Source organism: Ischnura elegans, chromosome 2, assembly GCF_921293095.1.
Source record: "Ischnura elegans chromosome 2, ioIscEleg1.1, whole genome shotgun sequence".
Classification (NCBI taxonomy): Eukaryota; Metazoa; Arthropoda; class Insecta; order Odonata; family Coenagrionidae; genus Ischnura; species Ischnura elegans.
The window spans coordinates 40,336,462-40,355,162 of record NC_060247.1 but is presented as its reverse complement, the minus strand read 5'-3'; the positions used below and the strand labels follow the sequence as shown (position 1 = coordinate 40,355,162).

Sequence of the window (18,701 nt, the reverse complement as noted above, 5' to 3'; positions counted from 1 at the left end):
TGAAGGCCATGCGCACGATTTAAAGACTCGAAAGTGCATAATAGTCTCGTACAAAGGCGGAGAAAGGGCTCCAGCTCGAACGAAATGAAACTCGATCAAAGTGACTGTCATTGGTCAAGGGGATGTATCATATTTCGTAAGGAGCTGGGAATGTATGGATGGTATTGATAGGGCAACCAATTCCAAAGAATTTAAGTGGAAGCCTCTTAAATGAGTAGTCATTAAGAGAAGTATATCGGTATAAAATGTTTTCTGAGTGTAATAATAAATGGAGTTCTTTCCTAAGATCTTCCTTTATTAATACAATGAATTATTAATCATAACATTACATATTTATCTACTTGTCAGTTCAATTCTCTTGAGTATTTTTCCTCTCAGAAGCTAATAACCCATTAAACCTCTAATGTATGAATATCAATTCTAAATCAAACTTTATCAGTAGAAATGTTTTACAGAGTTACAACATATGTATTAGGTATTCGATCCTGTACTCCTGTGCATATTACCAAAATGTTATTTGTCACTAACTACATTTCACTTTACATATTTTTATATTTTTGCTATTCTTTTCCTTTTTTAATTCTTGGTAGGTTATGGCGCCTGCATCGTCGTATATACACTGCTAACAAAGCTGTGAAGTATTATCTTCTTCATCAGTGGAAGTTTCATAGCAAGGCATTCATTGAACTGAATAGAGAGCTCATACTTGAAAAAGACCGTGAATTATTTGCCCTGGACATCAGCGCCATCGATAAGGTTGAATACTTTCGCAATGCAATACTTGGAGGTAGACGCTACCTTCTGAATGAGCCAGACTCTACATTGCCTGCAGCCAAAGCAAATCTCCAAAGGTAATGATCTCAAAGTTAGAATTAAGAAATTGAGTGTTAAGCTTTTTTGGTCATTAACAATGGGTAACACATTTAACAAATAGAAATACATACATGATATGAAATGAGATTGTGAGGGGAGTATGACTGAATCAATTAGGATTGGTTCATGTAAGAAATAATTTTTAGCTCTCATTACTCAATCATTAAGTTAAAAAATTTTGATGCATTATTTAATGGCCTTATCTAATCAAGTCTATGTTCTTTAAGCATTTACCAATTCCACTGTCGCTGACATGTTCAGTAGCTATACTCCTCTCATGTATTTATTTTGACAAACAATTAAAAAGAAAGGGCCAAGTTAGTATGCCTTGGAGTGGTACATACCTGCATTGGGGACTCATGCCTGTCGTAACTCCAACTTGTGTGTTTCTCTCCATATCAGGATGTACATATTGGACCGATCTGCTCGACTCCTTCTGGTTGCCCTACTGCTGTTCTTCCTCTGGCCGCATCTGAGATCTCTGCTATTTTTTGTGTAAAATCATCATCACCATTGCAAGGCAACCTCCCATTATCACCCAAGATCTCATTTGAACAAAAAATTCCACACCACTGCCTTGGCTTCTGTGCTGTGCATCCCCTCACTCAGGATTGGACGCTTGTTTCTGCGGCCTCATTGCGATGTCATGTGAAGAGTGAAATGTCCTCCTCATTCATTTAGACTGACTTTGGGAGCGTTATGGTAGAGTAGCAAGTGCTGATTTGAATCCATTGCTATCAGATCCTCGCCTCTTTTTATTGCCATTTCCATTTGAGCAGCTACAACATTTCTTTCGTAAAAATGTTTGTGTATTTGTTTCCACCACCCTTATCATCCTACTTTCATTTCCTAAAAAAGATGTCCCCTTGTTCTGGCAGGGCATTCCAGTTTTTACTCTTCAACACAGGATAAGCTATTGAGAAGTATTTTGGAGGTGAATTGAAAATATGGAATGAGGGATAAGAAGAATAGATAACTAGTGCTATAATTATATGAAGACATAGTTGCTCATCAAGAGTAAAAATGTTTGATGTTCATTGAAAATTATTCACACTAAAGCATTGATTATCTATCATTCAATTCTCTATTTGTTAATCTGCTCTTCACTACCCTAATACATACCTCAAACACTTTCAATCCTATTCCTGACCACCTCTATTCTCTCTTCCCAGCCCTTCTCTTAAAAACAGCTAGCTTTTCAATGAAATGGAAATAAAATGAGACAAAGCATGACACAGAAAGCAAAGTAAAAGATTCTTGTAAAATGATAATTGATGGTTTATCAGTTTCTTTCATTTAAATCCATTACCTATTTGAGTTTTCCCCGCAAGTTAAGATGCTTTGAGTTAATTAAAGCTCTGTTAAGAGGATGGTTATAGTGCAAAATCAATGTTGAATGTGAGGTGCAGTAATATAGAAAAAAAAGTTTTCCAGTTGGACACATTATAAAACTTAACGCCTGAGATTAGGTAGCATTATGTGTTTGGAGGATGGAGAAATACACTGTTATTTTTGGTTTACAGTTAACTCAGAGGTACCTGCCCCTCCCACAATGCTTGGCTTCTCACTACCCCAGAGGTGTTGAGTTCAATCCAGCCAAAAATTTTTATCATGACTATCCAAAGCTGGTATCCAATGCTGGTAGCTACATCTTAAATTATATAAACTACTATTTTACTATTCTGGAGGGCAGAGTTATCTTCAAAATGTTCGCACATCTATTCTCTTTTAAGCCATTTTACAAGGGGCACATAATTGCACAATCTGATGTGTGTATGGAGATGCAGTCAAAATTACATTGTACAAAGTGGGTCGCAAAAACGCATGCAAAAATGCGTGGGCATGAGATGGAAAAATAGTGCCTGTTCCAATTTGCTTCATGCATTAGTGAAATTGAGTGCCATAATGAGAAATTAATGTAGTTCCAACCTGTGCAATTGCATGCCCAGTTTGATATGGCCTTTAGGCATATAGGTGCTAGGTTACTGTTATAAGTGGATTCAAATGTTCTTAGGTGAGTAGTGGAGAATGGTTGAAGTGGTTCACCATATTTTCTTAAAAGCCGATAAAAGCTGATAGAGTTTGAAAAAGGAAGAAACACATTTTTCCAGATCATGATCCATTGCCTGCTTCTCGAGCAATTTTTGGTGAAAAATGTATTCTTGATATTTCCTTGATACTTTCAGTGATGAGTTGATGGTGTGAAGAACTAATGTGCCGCAGATCACTGCTTCCGTGCTACTCCTCAGTCTCTCATATCAACGTAGCGTGGTTCGTTATTATTTTCACTAATGTGAGCTGTTCCCTTGCTCATTGAGGCGATCTCCCTGGACTACTAAATGAACCAGAACTCTGATGATATCACCACCTTATGGAAAGCAGGCGTCAATTTTTGCATATTTTTCATTTATAAACTTGCGGGAGAACTACAAAAATAATAAGAGGATATTTTTTCTTTGTAACCCATCTTTCCCTTCCATCCTTTGAATTCTCATTATAAGGTCTGAGTGGACAACACCATTGACAATCAGACTACTGCACGGAGTGGCATCCAAGGAAGAGTATGAAGAGATGTGACCGAAAGAAAGAACCATTTGGCTGGCTGAATGATTCTTCATAACTACAGAATGTTTCACTATGCTTCACTTAATGCTTATCATCCATCCACAATTACAACCTTTTGATATGTGTATAAATTGGGAAAAAATAATCACAATTGAGCACTTTTGTTACTAGTTTTAAAAGTAGTCCCGAATTCCTTACTCCAGAAAAATATTTGGTGCAACTTGCACCAACATGCATCCCACACGTGGGCGGTCTTGCTTGATAACCCAGAGCCCAAGATCTTCCCTTAGACCTGTGACTGGCTCTATGCCTCATCTATGGAGGATTCAAGAAAAATTTGAAATCAAACCACAGAAAATTTTTTATGCTGAATCATCCAAAGATTGTTTGAATTTGGTATGTCTCTCGTCAAATATTTATCGGTAATTATTGAGGATATAATACCTATCGAATCCATAGTAATGATTTGAAGATCAGGCTGTTCCCCCACCCGTGAGGTGAATTCAGACATGAACTTTGGGGGCAGAGAGGGTAGAAATTTCTCATTTGGGGATGCATGGGGCTATGCACAATGAGACAATATTCAGTTCCAAACAAGGGCGTACCCAGGATCAAAGCCAGGGGGAAGGGAGGGCAAGGAAGCCATGGTTGTTTGAATTGTAACATTTTAGTATGGGAATAGTGAATGAAACCGACATTTTAAGAAAATTATAACAGGGCTTTATTAGTTTTAAAAATTATATGCTTGAAAAACATTATTTTAGTAGCATCTCTTTTGCTAGTATAATTTACGGTGATTTTATAGAAAATTTGTTGAAAACTTTCATTTTGATCCAGTCCTGATCTTCCTTAAAGACTTCTGCGATTTTCCGTCTAGGGGGAGCAGCTATCGTATGGTTCACAATGTATATTTTTGTTCTCTGGGGGAAAGTTTTTAATGGGGTTATGTTTTTAATGGGATATTGCATTTCATTAATGATAGATGGGCTCAAGGGAAGAAACTCGACAAGTTATATACAGTCCCATCGAAACCTTTCGGCGTTGAGCAGCAGATGGTGGTGAGACAGGAAGAGTTAATTTTACGAAATCTGTATGTCACAGATGGTAGCCAGTGGCGCCGACTCCATGGGGCTTGAGGGGGCCCGAGCCCCCTCAAAAATTTGTTATGGGTGGGAGGAAAAAATGTGTCAGGCTTGTCGATTTTCTCCGGAGAGTCCAGATATCGAGATTCGAGTTATCAGGGTTCTAATGTTGATCATATGACTCCTCTTAAATGCTTAAAAAGCTGAAAACTCACTACCTATAAAATTCCCTGGGGCAAGATCCCCGGTTTGGGCCGCCCCCAATATTTTTTGTAAGTCGGCACCCTTGGTGGTAGGGTAGCACCAGCAAGTCTCTATTCGCGTTTTTCACGGCCAACTTTGAGGTTCATCTTATTCTTTCGATGAATTAGTGTGCCTTAGATCATAGTGTGCCTTATTAGTCAGTGATAGATTGAGGATGCTTCCTTCGTGAGATCCGAATGCATGATCCATGCCCCACCTTGAATAGAATTGCTCAATTCGACTCGTGATTCTATTTCCACTACGAGATGCTGCATTGGTAATTGGCTATCATGAGCTCACTTTCCCCACGTTTCTTTCCCTTTACACAGTTAATCTCATCTGCACTATACATTTACACTCGTAAACTTTCGCAAAGACCCTATCACAGGTGATGAACTGTTTAAAAGTATGAAATCATTAACCTCAGCAAAGATTTCGAAGGGAAAATGGTCTTGAGTTTTTAAATTATGATACCCGTATTTTTATTTATTTTTCTATCTTTCACCTACTTCTCGATCTATTAGTGGCAAAAAATTGGCGGCCTCAACCCTTTCGAAGGTAAGTAAATGACGTCACGAATCCATGGCCAGTGCGTCACCGATTCTCAGCTACTACTCTGCAATGCGCAGGGTCTGCGCATGATTTATTGTTTGTTAAACTCTTTTTAACGGTTCCTTCCCTCAATTTAATAGTGTTCTTGAACGAGTGAGTGGAATAGAACTCTAATGACGTCACCAGCACGTAAAAAGTGGGCATCAACTTCGCTTTTTCTTATTTTACACTTAATGAGAGAATGAAATCGACTCGTAGCTTTCCGCAGCGTTGTTTTGCAGACTTCCCCAGGTCTCCTAGGTTTCACCGCAAGGGATTTTTTGGTGACGACAATTTCGCTGGTATACCAACCGAGTGATTCAGACAGGTTGAGTGAGATGCCCTCACTCGACCTGGGGAAGTCTGCTGGAATACCTGCAAAACTTGACACCAACAAGTCCCCTGCGGTGGCACCCAGAAGCCATGGAGATATCTCATGAGAGAATGATTGGATGGGGAAGATTTTATTTTAGTCGCATCTTAAATTTTTCTTGACTTCTCTATGGATTATACACGGAGAAATCACAGGTGTTAGGGCTCGGGGGCGGGGCTATCAAGCAGGACCGCCCACGTAGGGATGTATGGGAGTAAGTTGCACCAAAAAATTCTCTTTAATATCGACCGAATGATTTTAACGGAAAAAGAAATTCGGGTCTGAGTGAAAGACCCCATTCAACCAGTTAGGGTAGGACTCAAGGGGAATACATAGTAATGTTAGTTATGGGCGTACCCAGCGAGGGGCAGGAGGGGGCAGCTGCCCCCCCAGAAGCAAAAATTGCAAATGTCTTTAAGGAAAATAATATTTTTTCAAGCAAATAATTAAAAAAAAATAAAGGGCTGTTACAGTTTCCTTAAAATGTTGATTTCATTCACCTTCTTCTATGCTTAAATCTTACATACAACTTGAAAAACCATGGCTTGCCGCCCCCTCCCCCCCAGTTTTGATCTTGGGTACCCCCTTGATGTTAGTGGGAGGATATCATGAGCATTTTACGAATCACCCGGCCTGTACCTGATCCTACATATAACTTACGTCTTCAATACGCAATAAGGCAAAATCCCGATCATTATATCAATGAATCCTATGCTATTCTTCCTTTCTCCCTGCTCATCCAACGCGGTTTTACCATCCCGTCTCCGCATAATGCTTCAGTCAGACCCTCTGTCTCTTTCGCATATCCTCAAGAAATTTTCGTCCCTTTACTATTATTTCTAGTACTTCCTCGTTCCCTTTCACTACCGACCTTCACACCTCCATTCTCCTCTGATATCGCACCTTCCTTACATTGCACACTTTCCTTTCAATATGGAGACGCGATAATAAGTGCTTATATTCTAAACAAAATTTTCCTAAAATAGGTGTTGTGTTGTCAATACTTTGATGTCAATGGATTATTTTATTGAGGCCAAATCGACAATGATACTATGGAGTACCAGTGGTGCAGCGAGGGGGGGGGGGGTTTGGGGGATAAATCCCCCCCAGAGCTCAGAGAAATTTTAGGATGAATCTATTTTACTTAATTGGATTAGTATTGCTCATAGAATAGTGTGACGATTAACAAAGCATCCCTCAAAGCCGTAAAACTCAATATTTTGAACCATTTCTCTAATTTTTTTCTGGTGGAGGGCCCCCGCACCTCCTGCTTACCCTGGTGGGTATACCACACCCCCAGGCACCCCAGTATTAGTTGCGCCTGAAACCCCCCCAAGCCTTAATTCCTAGCTGCACCCCTTTGGAGTACCGTACTTATGTTCAGCAAGTTTACACCTACGGGTTTGTTCTCTGAGACTAAGTAAAAAATTATAACAACTTTTTTTTCAATTATGCAGGTACCCTTCGCTTATTTGTGAGATTGGGTATCTCTATTAGGTATCTAAACTTTCCCAGACTTGTTAGTTTCCCATTTTCCTCGTCCCCTCATTGTTTTTCCCCGCGAATATTTTTCACAAATTTATTATGCAATAGAGAAGTAATTGTTCGGATACTCATGGTCATACGATCGTATCCTAATTCTTACCATTTTACCCTTGCCTCATCCCCCTGCCTACATGGACTCGTTCGGCAGATTAAACGACTACATCGGTGGTCGTTGCTGAGGGAAATACAAAAGTTTGCGAAAAATTTAGAATAGCCGTCATTTTATTGGTTTCGTCGTTTTTCGCCGCAGAAAAATTGTCTTACGTACCTTGTCATTCATTTTTACAGTTTAATTTTGTGATGGAAAATATACCTCCTTCCAGTGGTGTATATCTCTTTTGTATTGAATTACGAATGGTAAATTTCAAGTCTATAAATTGTATCTTATTTCTATTTTCCTCCATTTGTAACATAGGGTTTCAGTATTGTTTAATAAAGCAATTATATTTCATCAGAGTAATGTGCTGCGATTAATTTTCGCTTATTAGTGGGTCTTTTTCACTAATTAGCGAAAGTTGGACTTTTCCACTGACAAATAGACTTCTTAACCAAGTGGTATTAAATAACCTTTTCGCTCTTAACTTCTTGAAAGTTATGGCATTTATGATGACAAATAACTTGGTTTTAATTTTTAATCGTAACTTCGTACATATAAACCACCGTGGGTTTCAGAACAGTATTAAAGACTCAAGATAGTCAAATCACCACCTAATGACGGCACTTCTAATCAAGCACATAGCCGGGGGGAGTAGGCTTAGGGGGCCAATCCACCTCCTCCTCGAATACTTTGCCATGTGGCGATTGCCCTCCATGCATGCCATAAGAGACAGCTAGCCCAGGGACATTAACTGCATGGGCCCCTGACTTTCTTTTCACTATCAAAACTTGTGGAGTGATATCAGGATCTCACAAGGGGAGTGCTAGGGTTGGTAAATGAAATTCGGAACGGGACGGCGCGTGTTTGCTGCACTACCCCATAGTGTTACAATGCCCCAGGCAAAAGACTATATGGCCAGCCATTCACGAGAAAAACTCTCCGAAAGTTTCAGTACTACAATATATAATACCATGCGTCCACACTCTCAATTGGATGGCGTGGTACCCGAGGTACCTACTTAGCTGGCAGGAATAGTAAGCCGAAGGTTTCGTGTTCGAATCCTCACCCCGAATTTTAGGGTAGTTTCCTTCATCAAAGAAAACGAAAGGCATTGATTGCGATTCGTTACCCACCATTAAAGTATTCATAATACACAAATTATTTGGTTTTTGAAATACCGGTTTAGACGAATGGCAAGGGTCAAATTTTATCCTCATTTGAAAAAGGCCAGATTGGCGCCCATGCGATTCCACTCCGCATGACGTCACAGGGACCTAGTTTCTACACGAGAGGATAGGAGTTATACATCGTCTGAGGTTACCAATGCATGCATGAGGCACAGAGCTCAGGGAAACATGTCTTAATAATCACCTATTAAAACTGGCTAAGTTCGGAAAGTTTTCTTCGTTTGATAAGGTATTTATAAACCTTTTTTAAGCCAAACGCTACCATTCAGCAAGGTACTCAGCTATCCGCTAGCATCCTGCGACGTATCAGCGCTAAGCCTCGCCTCAAGGTCACCTCACCGGGCGGGAGGGGGAACCAGAAATACGACGTACGGAGATATTTCCCGGCATTCATACCTAAGCGTCGCGTTTTCGCGCGCTTGAAAATTTTCACTTTTCATTTAATCGCGAAAAATAGATGTTGTCATTTAAAAATCTAAAAGCGTGAAATACGTACTCCAGGAGTAATAATCTTTCGATTAAAGCAATAAAAAAATAATAGGAAACCACCCTATTCCGATTTTTCAGATTCTTGTTCATTTCATTGATCAATACGTTAATTGAATATAATAACACTCATATATATGCAATATTGTTAACAATTCGTGCGTCGCATTTTCAAAGTACCTATATGCTTTTTCCTATTGAAAAATAAAAATACAATGATGTTCAAGTTGAAAACTTTCGTTCTTTCATCATTTTCAACTTTTCCAACCAAATTATTTCCTTCTAATATTCGTTCGTATTGTATGTTGAAAACTGTGTGCATGGGAGAGTAATGTTCATAATGTGAAGACTATGAATAACAGTACGTTTTATCGCTGAATTCCGAAATTACACTTGAGTCAGAATGATATTTGTCATTAAAACACTTGGAACAAAAGATGTTTGAACAATTTGCGCATCGAATGAATGAAGATTTTTTTACACGAGCAGCGATTTATTATGGATATCTGCGAAAAGCAGACCTCGTTAACGTTTCTAAAGATGTGTCTTTCTGTGGTTAGTTTCGACGCGAACCATGCGTATTGGATCATTTTGTGAAAAACAGGAGATGATGACTGTTGGTGAACGATCGAGTGAATTTTATTACAATTTTCTCGTGAATGCATACCTCGTCCCTGTTCAATTAACAATAACAATTAACAATCAATTTCATAGTTAACAATATTGCCAATACTAATATTGTTATATTCAATTAACGTATTGATCAATGAAATGAACAAGAATCTGAAAAATCGGAATTATGGATCGGATCGGAATCGGAACTAGCTAAGTAGATACCTCGGGTACCACGCCATTCGACTGAGAGCGTGGACGCATGGTATTATATATCGTAGAACTGAAACTTTCGGAGCGTTTTTCTCGTGAATGGCTGACCATCTAGTCTTATGTCTGGGGCATTGTAACACTATGGGGTATTTCTGCAAACACGCGCTGTCCCACTGCGAACTTCAATTTGCCCAACACTGGCACTCCCCTTGTCAGATCCGAAATATGCTGAAATTCGGAATTATGTCAAACATTGCCAACAGAGCGCGTTAGTTTAAAAATTGTTTGAAAAATCAGGTGGATTTCGGGTGCAAAAGACTATGGAGATTAAGCCACAATGTGCGCGGTGGTTTAGGAAAGAAATAATGAATTTAAATTTCAACGCTATACACAACAAATAATAACTTTCTTCATGAAATATATGGTTGTCAACCTGTTTCTGCTGTGAATAAATATTAAAAGTTGACTGAGATTTGGTTCAGTTATGCAGTTCTTTTAAAACATGGTAAGAGAAGAGAAATTCTTCGACTGTTAATTACTCCGAAATGATTATTTTAGTGGTTAGCATAATTTATTGAACTTTTTCATTATCTTTTGAATTTCAAAGTTAATTTCCTCAGGGGATTTCAAATCATATGAATGTTTCTAGCGGAAAATGAGCGGAAATTGTTATCAAACGCAGGACCGTATGGAAGCATCCCTTAGAAGCCGACTGGGAAGACAATGGTGTCAGCAAAGGAATTATTTCGGTCCGTGCGTTAAAAGTACACATGTCTTACAGATACTTTATTCCCAACGGGTGACTTCATGCTGAATGAAATGATGATCATTTGTAGAAGCAAAAAAATAATTATATTATTTGGTAAATCAGAAGAATAATTGAGTGCTATTATACTAGTTGATCGGAAAAACGAGTAAGCAAAGGCATCTTTGGATTGCTAGCTGTTCATGACGAATTCAAGATAAATATTTATTAAATATGTCTATATTTTTCTGTTATTATTGAAAAGAGTTCGTTCAGTTGTTATCAAATGCAGGACCCTTGGGAAACATCGTTGAGAAACCGAGTGGGAAGGCAGACGATTTATTTCGGTCCGTGCGGTAAAAGTACGCATGTCTGAGAGATACTTTCTTCCCAACGAGCGGCTTGATGGTGAATTAAAAAAAAAGAAACACAACGTCGCCGATCAAAACATGGAGAGTGAAAGTGGAACATTCCAGGAGAAATGGGAGAGAGGGAATGGGAGAAGGTCCCCTTTAAAAGAGTGAGGAACGGCAGACCCTCCCTCTTAACATAACGTAACCCGGAGAGGAAAACTCGTGGGACAGGTTTTTTTTCACGCACTTGGTTCTGTCATGGAGGGGACGGTGCTAATTCGGAGGGGGGAGATATATACTGGATACATTGAAGGAGGAAGGACTCCGCTTGGGAAGGAGGGGAGGGGAAGATTGTCCGGGGAAAGCATTTGCAGAACTTTCTTCGCCGTCATCACGGAAGTCAGGTGATCGCTTTCACTTGCGGCCCGCGGACCGGATGAGAAAAAAAGGAAGACCCGTGTTGCCTCCCCGCCAGACGCCTACTATAACTGTGTGGACCAGCTCCCAAGCCTCCCTCCTTCCTCACCTGTTAACCCTCTTTGGAGAAGGTGGAGAGGAAGAGGGCCGGAAAAACACTATCGCCATATCGAGGGGTACGAAATCTTGGTCTCCTTTCCTTCATATTCCACTTCGCAATCCATCCTCGTTTAAAAGAAGCGCAATCGCTAAGTCTGGTGAATAGATTGGCTCACAAAGACAAATGATGGTACTCCAACAAGGTTACACAAAAGGAATTCAAGTGCAAAATTACACTCAATGTTACGATAGTAATTTATTTCAGTCAACGTGTTTCATCAAAAGGACTATAATATGAACTCATTTATGATGATGCTGCTGTACAATAAGATATGTTGACAGGAATCAATTATTAGGAGTGGAATTTTTCGAGGTTAATTATTTTTCCGTTTTAATGCAATTCCTTAAAGTATCGACCGGCTCAATCACTTTCTTGCAATATTCCTAAAACATTTAAGTCAGATCTTGCAAGTAATCGTAATTATTTGCGGATTAATGAAGAAAGCGCGTAAACACGAAGACGCTCGACACTCTCTACGCAAAGAAACAACCATTACTAATCGTATAGGCCTGTCGGAGTAAGTGACACAGGCCTTTAGGTCTACACGCGTCCGTATGCGTTTGCGTGACTAGAAAGAATTGAATTTAATTCTTTTCCAGTCGCTTGCATTGGTCGCTACGCCAGTGTAATTTCGCCCGCAGGACCTGTGTACGTGACCATCTCTCAGTGTATCAGAACCGGTTCAGGAGCGCAGTCAGAATTTTCTTTGGGAGGCAAGGGCGTACCCAGGATCAAAACTTGGGGGAGGGGGGGGCAGCCATGGTTGTTCAAGTTGTAGGTAAGATTTAAGCATGTAAAAGGTGAATGAAATCAACATTTTAAGGAAACTGTAACAGCTCTTTATTAGTTTTTAGAATTATTTGCTTGAAAAAATATTATTTTCCTTAAAGACATTTGCGATTTTTGCTTCTACGGCAGCTGCCCCCTCCTGTCCCTCTCGGGGTACGCCGATTTTGGGAGGAACTTTGCTGGTATTCGGGTTGCATGCACTGATATTTTGTTTTCTATTCTCACCCATCACAAAACCACACGTTTCATATTTAAATAAAAGCTGGTAGCACTTTTCCATAATATTTTAATGCATACTACGCGTTTCGGCTAACAAAGGTACAAGACACTGTATTGCATATGCGAATCACCTTTAAACCTTTGAGAAAGGATTGGGGTAGGATTTGACATATTTGTAGAAAGGGTGGGAAACAGGCGTACTGAGTGGAGATAGTGAGAAAAGATACAACTCAAGTGATACAGGAAACCCAAGGTGGAAGGAGGACTCTAGTCATATTATAGTTATAGTCTAGTCATATACTTATTCTACAGTTATCACCAGAGTCCTCCTTCCACCTTGGGTTTCCCGTATCTCTTTAGTTATATCTTTTCTCACTGTCTCCACTCTGTAAGACTGTTTCCCATCCCTTCTACTCACATATCAAATCCTCCCCCACCCCTTTCTCAAAGGTATAAAGGTAATGTTCATATGTAATACAGTGCCTTGTACCAGACGATGGCTCTATGAGTCGAAACGCGTCAGTGCGCATTAAAATATATTGTGGAAAAGTGCTACCAGATTTTATTTAAATATGTTGAACTCCCACCTTAAGTATAACGCCTGAATCTGTTGAACCACATGTTTCATTGAATTAGCTATATATTTCATTTGGATAATTCTGAAAGTTACGTTGGCTATTAGCAAACCTTATTTAACCGTTCTTAGGTGCAAAGTAGTAACTAAAAAACATTCCATTCATTCGTATCTAGATTTTGTAATCCAGAAAATCGTATTTGTTAAATTTGAACCACACAATCGTCTGAAATTTGGTACATAAAAACGTACGTTATAATACCAGTACACAAAACTGTATCCCGAAAAATCAGTTTTTACGTGTTCGATATGGGTACATTTGATGTAACTATGCCGAAAAACGGAGTGTCAGAGGATAGGTGCCCCTGGGGTATTTGTCTCCTTAGCAGTTGTATAGCGTGTAGTCGCCACAGGGGATTTCCCATTTCGGGGGAGGAGGGTTAGGGGTGGAGCCCTTAAAGCCCCCTTCCTGGTTACATGCCTGTGCGGGATCTTGAGAAAATGTAGAGAGGAGAAAGGATTGGAAAATGCCTCGAGGGATACGAAACCGTTGTCTCCTCTCCTCCGCGTTACATCACGCCACTTCCCGTTCCCGACTTATCTCATTCGCTCCGAAGAGAAGTCGCTGAATCAGCCGAAGTGGGGAAGAAATTGCTGCCACCTTCTCGACTGCCTGGATCACTTTGGTCTTCGGAGACACTCTTGGGCGGTCCAGAGTTTTCTTTCGCGTCAACATCTTTGCGAGGGTTGTCAAGAGCCATCGAAACTTACCTGCCGTGTTTGCTGAAATCGAGAAGGCTCGCCAAAATAACTTGTTGATGTTTTTTTGAAGCGGCGATTGTAACTTCGCCCGCCTCAACTGATATAATAATGATCATCACTTACTATGAAGGGTGAAGAATAAGTACACAACAAACCAAATATGCGATGAATGTACTCTATATAGTATATCCAATAGCAAACCCACTTACTATTATAGAAATGCAATTTTCTATAAAAACAGACAGTAAAAATCAAACTAATTTTTGATGTTTTCCCATTACGCATATGGAAAACTCTTACATATTTAAAGCTGATTTTCAATGAGTTTCATAATATGAATAAGACTTTTAAAATGAAGTTTTTTGCACTCAGTCTAAAAGGTCAGCATTATGAGTTTTTGTACTAACATTAAAATTTTAAGTACTAAGTATAAGCATGGAGGTTTATAACGTCTAATAATTTAATTAATAAAAATTGCTTTCATTGTGTATCGTCTTTGATTATAATTTCGGCAGCGGCAGAGAATTTTCAGAGACTGCCCGATCCCTGCTTGAATGTTGTGTGGAGGACATTTCAAGCGCAACACTCCGTACGTCGGATGGGGCGTTAAGCCGTGGTCCCCTTGGCGTTTTTCGTTAAGAGCAGGCTAATGCCGACGCCGGGTTTCTCTCTACCCTTCCTTCTATACCCTTCCCTCATGGCGCAAATGACCTCAGCTGTCGGTCGCCTCTTCCAAATACCATACCATCCAGTGATCACAAAAAGGCTGTTGGTCTCCGCATTAAATGATGAATGAAATACCTACATATATCAAGATTACGCAGTCAGTTTCACCATATGTTTCAGTACAGGATTCAATGGCATTGCTGTGTACACTTAATTTATTTTCCCTTACTTATGTCAGTTCCTCACGTTAGAATATAAAATAGAGTATATGTAAAATTTTAGATTCAAAATTAAAGAAAACAGTAATTTTCACTTATTTGCATAACAGTGTCAATGTCATGAAAAAATGATTTCCCGTACAAAACTCACATTTTGCTTTATCACATCACATATCAATGTCACTTTTACAACCCCTGCCTTTTTCCTTTAACTGATTTCCATCACTCCTCGGCTTCCATTCTGAGGAAAGTTTTGACTCTAATATTTTCCTGTTATTCAAGATAACGCTGACCCTTCAAATAATTATAGTCCGTGAATTGCAGTCACAAATAATATGCGATACGGCTGACAACAACTGGAGCACAAAATAAATCGAAGTCTCAGATCGATAAAGAGCTCGATAAGATATGAGGAGAAATATTATGTTTTGAATTACCTTTTCCTCTATTTTCGGCGAGCGGTTCCATCTGATTGGCAGAGAACACGCGAAGAGAAGCACGTCCGATCAAAAGAGTTGAATTGGCTTGTGGTGGCTCTGTGAAGATGGAGGTATTGCATCATTATCCTTCGCCGAGGAAAAAATCTGAATAAAATGCAATCACTGTTGAGAAATGAGATGAACCCGAAAACGGCCAAGAGGTTTTCGCGTGAGCGAAAATGTAAATCAATTCTCAAGTAATCAGTCAGGTATAAACTCTCCTGAGAATATGTCTGGCATTTTTAAATTCTCTGTTGCTTTGAAGATATACGGAGTAAATTCCCTGACGTATTCTTTGTAAATTATCCAATTTGGTCGAATCAACACAATCTATCTTCCAGAAATCCATTCCAAATATACAGAAAAAAGTTAACTGATCATTTTCTTTGGCAAAATGGAGCTAATTCTTTTCATCGTATAAATATGCATGGGGTATTAAGTAATCAATATGAACAGAAGTAATCAAATGACCTGCTTAGTTAAAAACGCGCCAAGCTTACTCATGATATAAGAACTGAGCACAGTAAAATTTCACAAATTGATGCGTTGCATCACAATTACACACGAATTTGCGAAATTTAGAATTTTGATTGGACTCAAAATTCGGCTAACGTCACAGATTAAGCGAAACACAGACATTGAATATATATGGGGAAAGGAAATCGTAATTGCTAATTAATATAAGTGGGAAATATCTCCTTATATACTCGGGAATTGCATGGAAGTTCAGGAAGTTAATGCGTACGGCGCGCGAATAATGGCTAACTTTGCTCACATCCCCGAGTACCGTACATTTCTATCGTGTCGTCGTCACTGCCTCGAGCAATGTATGACTAATTGAACGATTCTTTTTTAAGATCCGAAAGCTCTCCGAATGTGGTCATTTTCATTCGGAAACGTTGAATATTTGTTAATATGCCGAGATTAATGGGTTGCCGAGAGCGAGATGACGATTTACGGAGAAATTTTACCGACCCAGTGCTTTCTTCGGTTGCGACAGAATGCCTAAGCTGTTGATTTTCCACGTGGAGCACATTCCTCGTTTGGTCAACGCCAAAACTTACGAGGGAAATCGTCTGACTTTGGAAAAGTTCGCCGACGCGACGGATTATTTTATTGAACCCATGATATTTAGAAAAAAAACAGCCTTGCCCAGAGTCCAGTGAGGCGAAAGCTTCACGTGACTTTGGCTACGACCTTAATGTCTTCACATCTTCAGTGTCCACCATGGCCTTCGGAAGTCGGGGTCGTGAAAAGAAATGTGTTACAATCATGAGTAAAACTGTAAAGCAACTAGTCCAACGATCGATGGACCAAATGCAACAGGAAAATTGTCCATTTTTCCTTGCTCCGTAAGAATTTCAGTGAATGAGTTATTATACTTCATCTTAGCATCTCACACAGGTGTACAGCAAGGGCGTGCCCAGGATCAAAACTTGAGAGGGATTGAGGGGGGGGGGGGGGGGGGAACAAGCCTTTTTCGTTCAACTTGTAACTCAGAAAAGGTTATGAAACCAAAATTTCAAGAAAATTATAAAAGCGATTTATTTATTTTTAAAATTATTAGCTCGGTAAAATTATTTTTATTTTGATTACGTGTATAATACTATTATAATTTTATTTGGAGTTAACGAAAATTTGTTCAAAAATTTCGTTTTGAACTAAATTTACTTTTGATTCTAGGGGGGGGGATTTGATTCTATTGTATTCTCACTTACCCACTAATGGCCCCCCGCTGGGTACGCCCATGGTGTACAGTTTAAAATGAATCGTGGATATGAAAAAATAAGCCAAACGTGGGATCACCTCTTGGGATTTTAACTCATTAAGATTAGTTTACATGGAAGGTGAATCAGCATTTTTGCGAATCAACCTCGGTTGTCTCACTTTCAACATCATAGTTATCTATTCAGGTCATCATTAGGACAGTCAGGGCCCAATTTTCCTATAGGATAACTATGCTTCAGCCTATAGTCTCACCATCAAGAGGGGCCTATATTCAAATTGTTTGTAAAATTAAAATTACACTGCTCTAAAAACAGTGAACACTAAAACACTGAATCGAAAACAAGGAAAAATTCCGCGCATATTACCTACTAACACACAAACAAAAAGGTATTGATTTTTATATCTTAGACAATACTTTTCGGAAATCGAGAATCGATATCATGATACAGATAAAAAGGGTATTTTATTTCAACAGATTTAATTACGATTTAACATGATCTTTAGGAAATTAAGCTGTGGCGCCGACTCCACGGGGTCTGAGGGGGCCCGAGCCCCCTCAGAAATTCGTTACGGGTGTGAGGAATAAATATGTCAGGCTTGTCGATTTTCCCCGAAGTGTCCAGATATCGAGATATGGTTATTAGGGTTCTAATGTTGATCATATGACTCTTCTAAAATGCTTAAAAAACTTAAAACTCACTACTTATAAAATTTCCCTGGGCAAGATCCCCGGTTTGGCCCCCCCCCAATATTTTTTGTAAGTCGGCATCCCTGCTATTAAGTGTTATTATATGTAATGTATTTAAGCAAGTTTATTCTATAAGATCAGTATTTTTTATTTTGATACCTTATTTTTGCGACAATGCTTTTATTTTACTTTATTGTGTCATTATTTTGTTTAACTATGCTGAATAATCCGCCACTGATCAGTCGTCATAGATGCGAAAAGAGAAAGGATGCATAGAGAATTTCAAAACAAAAAGCTACAATACGGTACGTCAAGAGTCTATACCGCCTAGTGGCACGGAGAAATGAAAAAAAAAACACTCGCGCTGTCTTTGCCAGATCCATTGCGCCCTACGGAATCTTAACGAAAGTCGCCAAGAGGACCACGGCTTAACATCCTAATCGACGGACGGTGAGCTGCACTTGGAGCGTCTTCCGCTCTGCACTCAAGCAGTGACGGGGTAACTCTTGACAAATGGCAGTGGAGATTTCTTGGGTCTCACACCGGGTTAGGTCCACCATATCTCCTTCCGACGCGACGTTCCGATGTGCAACTCGCCCATCGTCCTCAGGGATTCAGGAATTCAATGCCATTCTGTCCGTGTCTCATTCAAATCCAATGATAAAATCCAAAAACAAAATGATCGAATCGGACTCCTGAATTCCCGAGGACGCTGGGCGAGTTGCGTATCGAAACGTCGGAAGGAGATATGGAGGACCTTACCCGGTGTGAGACCCGAGAAATCTTTTGTTCTCTGCATTCTCTTCGGGTTTTCACCGCGTCCGTTGGGTTTTTGTGACAACAGTTTCGCTGACATTGCAGTCAGCGTCTTCAGATCGAAGGTGAAGTAACTCGGAAAATTTCTTCGCCTTATATAGGCCTCTTCATCCCGCTGCTGCTCTCTCATTGGTCGCTGGTGGTCCATCTCTCATTGCTGGTCTCCCATTGGTTGGTGGTTGGAGAATCCTTTTCTTTGCGTTATGCAGGTGGTAGCCGT

The 18,701-nt window shown here is 39.6% G+C and overlaps 1 protein-coding gene across 3 annotated transcripts in view; it reads left to right on the top strand.

Annotated features, from left to right (window-relative positions):
• Positions 1–2,144, top strand: part of LOC124153633 (fatty acyl-CoA reductase 1-like) — a 31,183-nt gene extending 29,039 nt beyond the window's left edge. For all 3 annotated transcript variants that reach the window (XM_046526928.1, XM_046526926.1, XM_046526927.1), the window contains 2 exons: positions 591–851; positions 1,276–2,144. In XM_046526928.1, coding sequence (XP_046382884.1) covers positions 591–851; positions 1,276–1,372 — 358 coding nt within the window. In that variant the 3' untranslated portion in view covers positions 1,373–2,144. The remainder of the gene's footprint in view (positions 1–590; positions 852–1,275) is intronic.
• Positions 2,145–18,701: the final 16,557 nt, after the last annotated feature.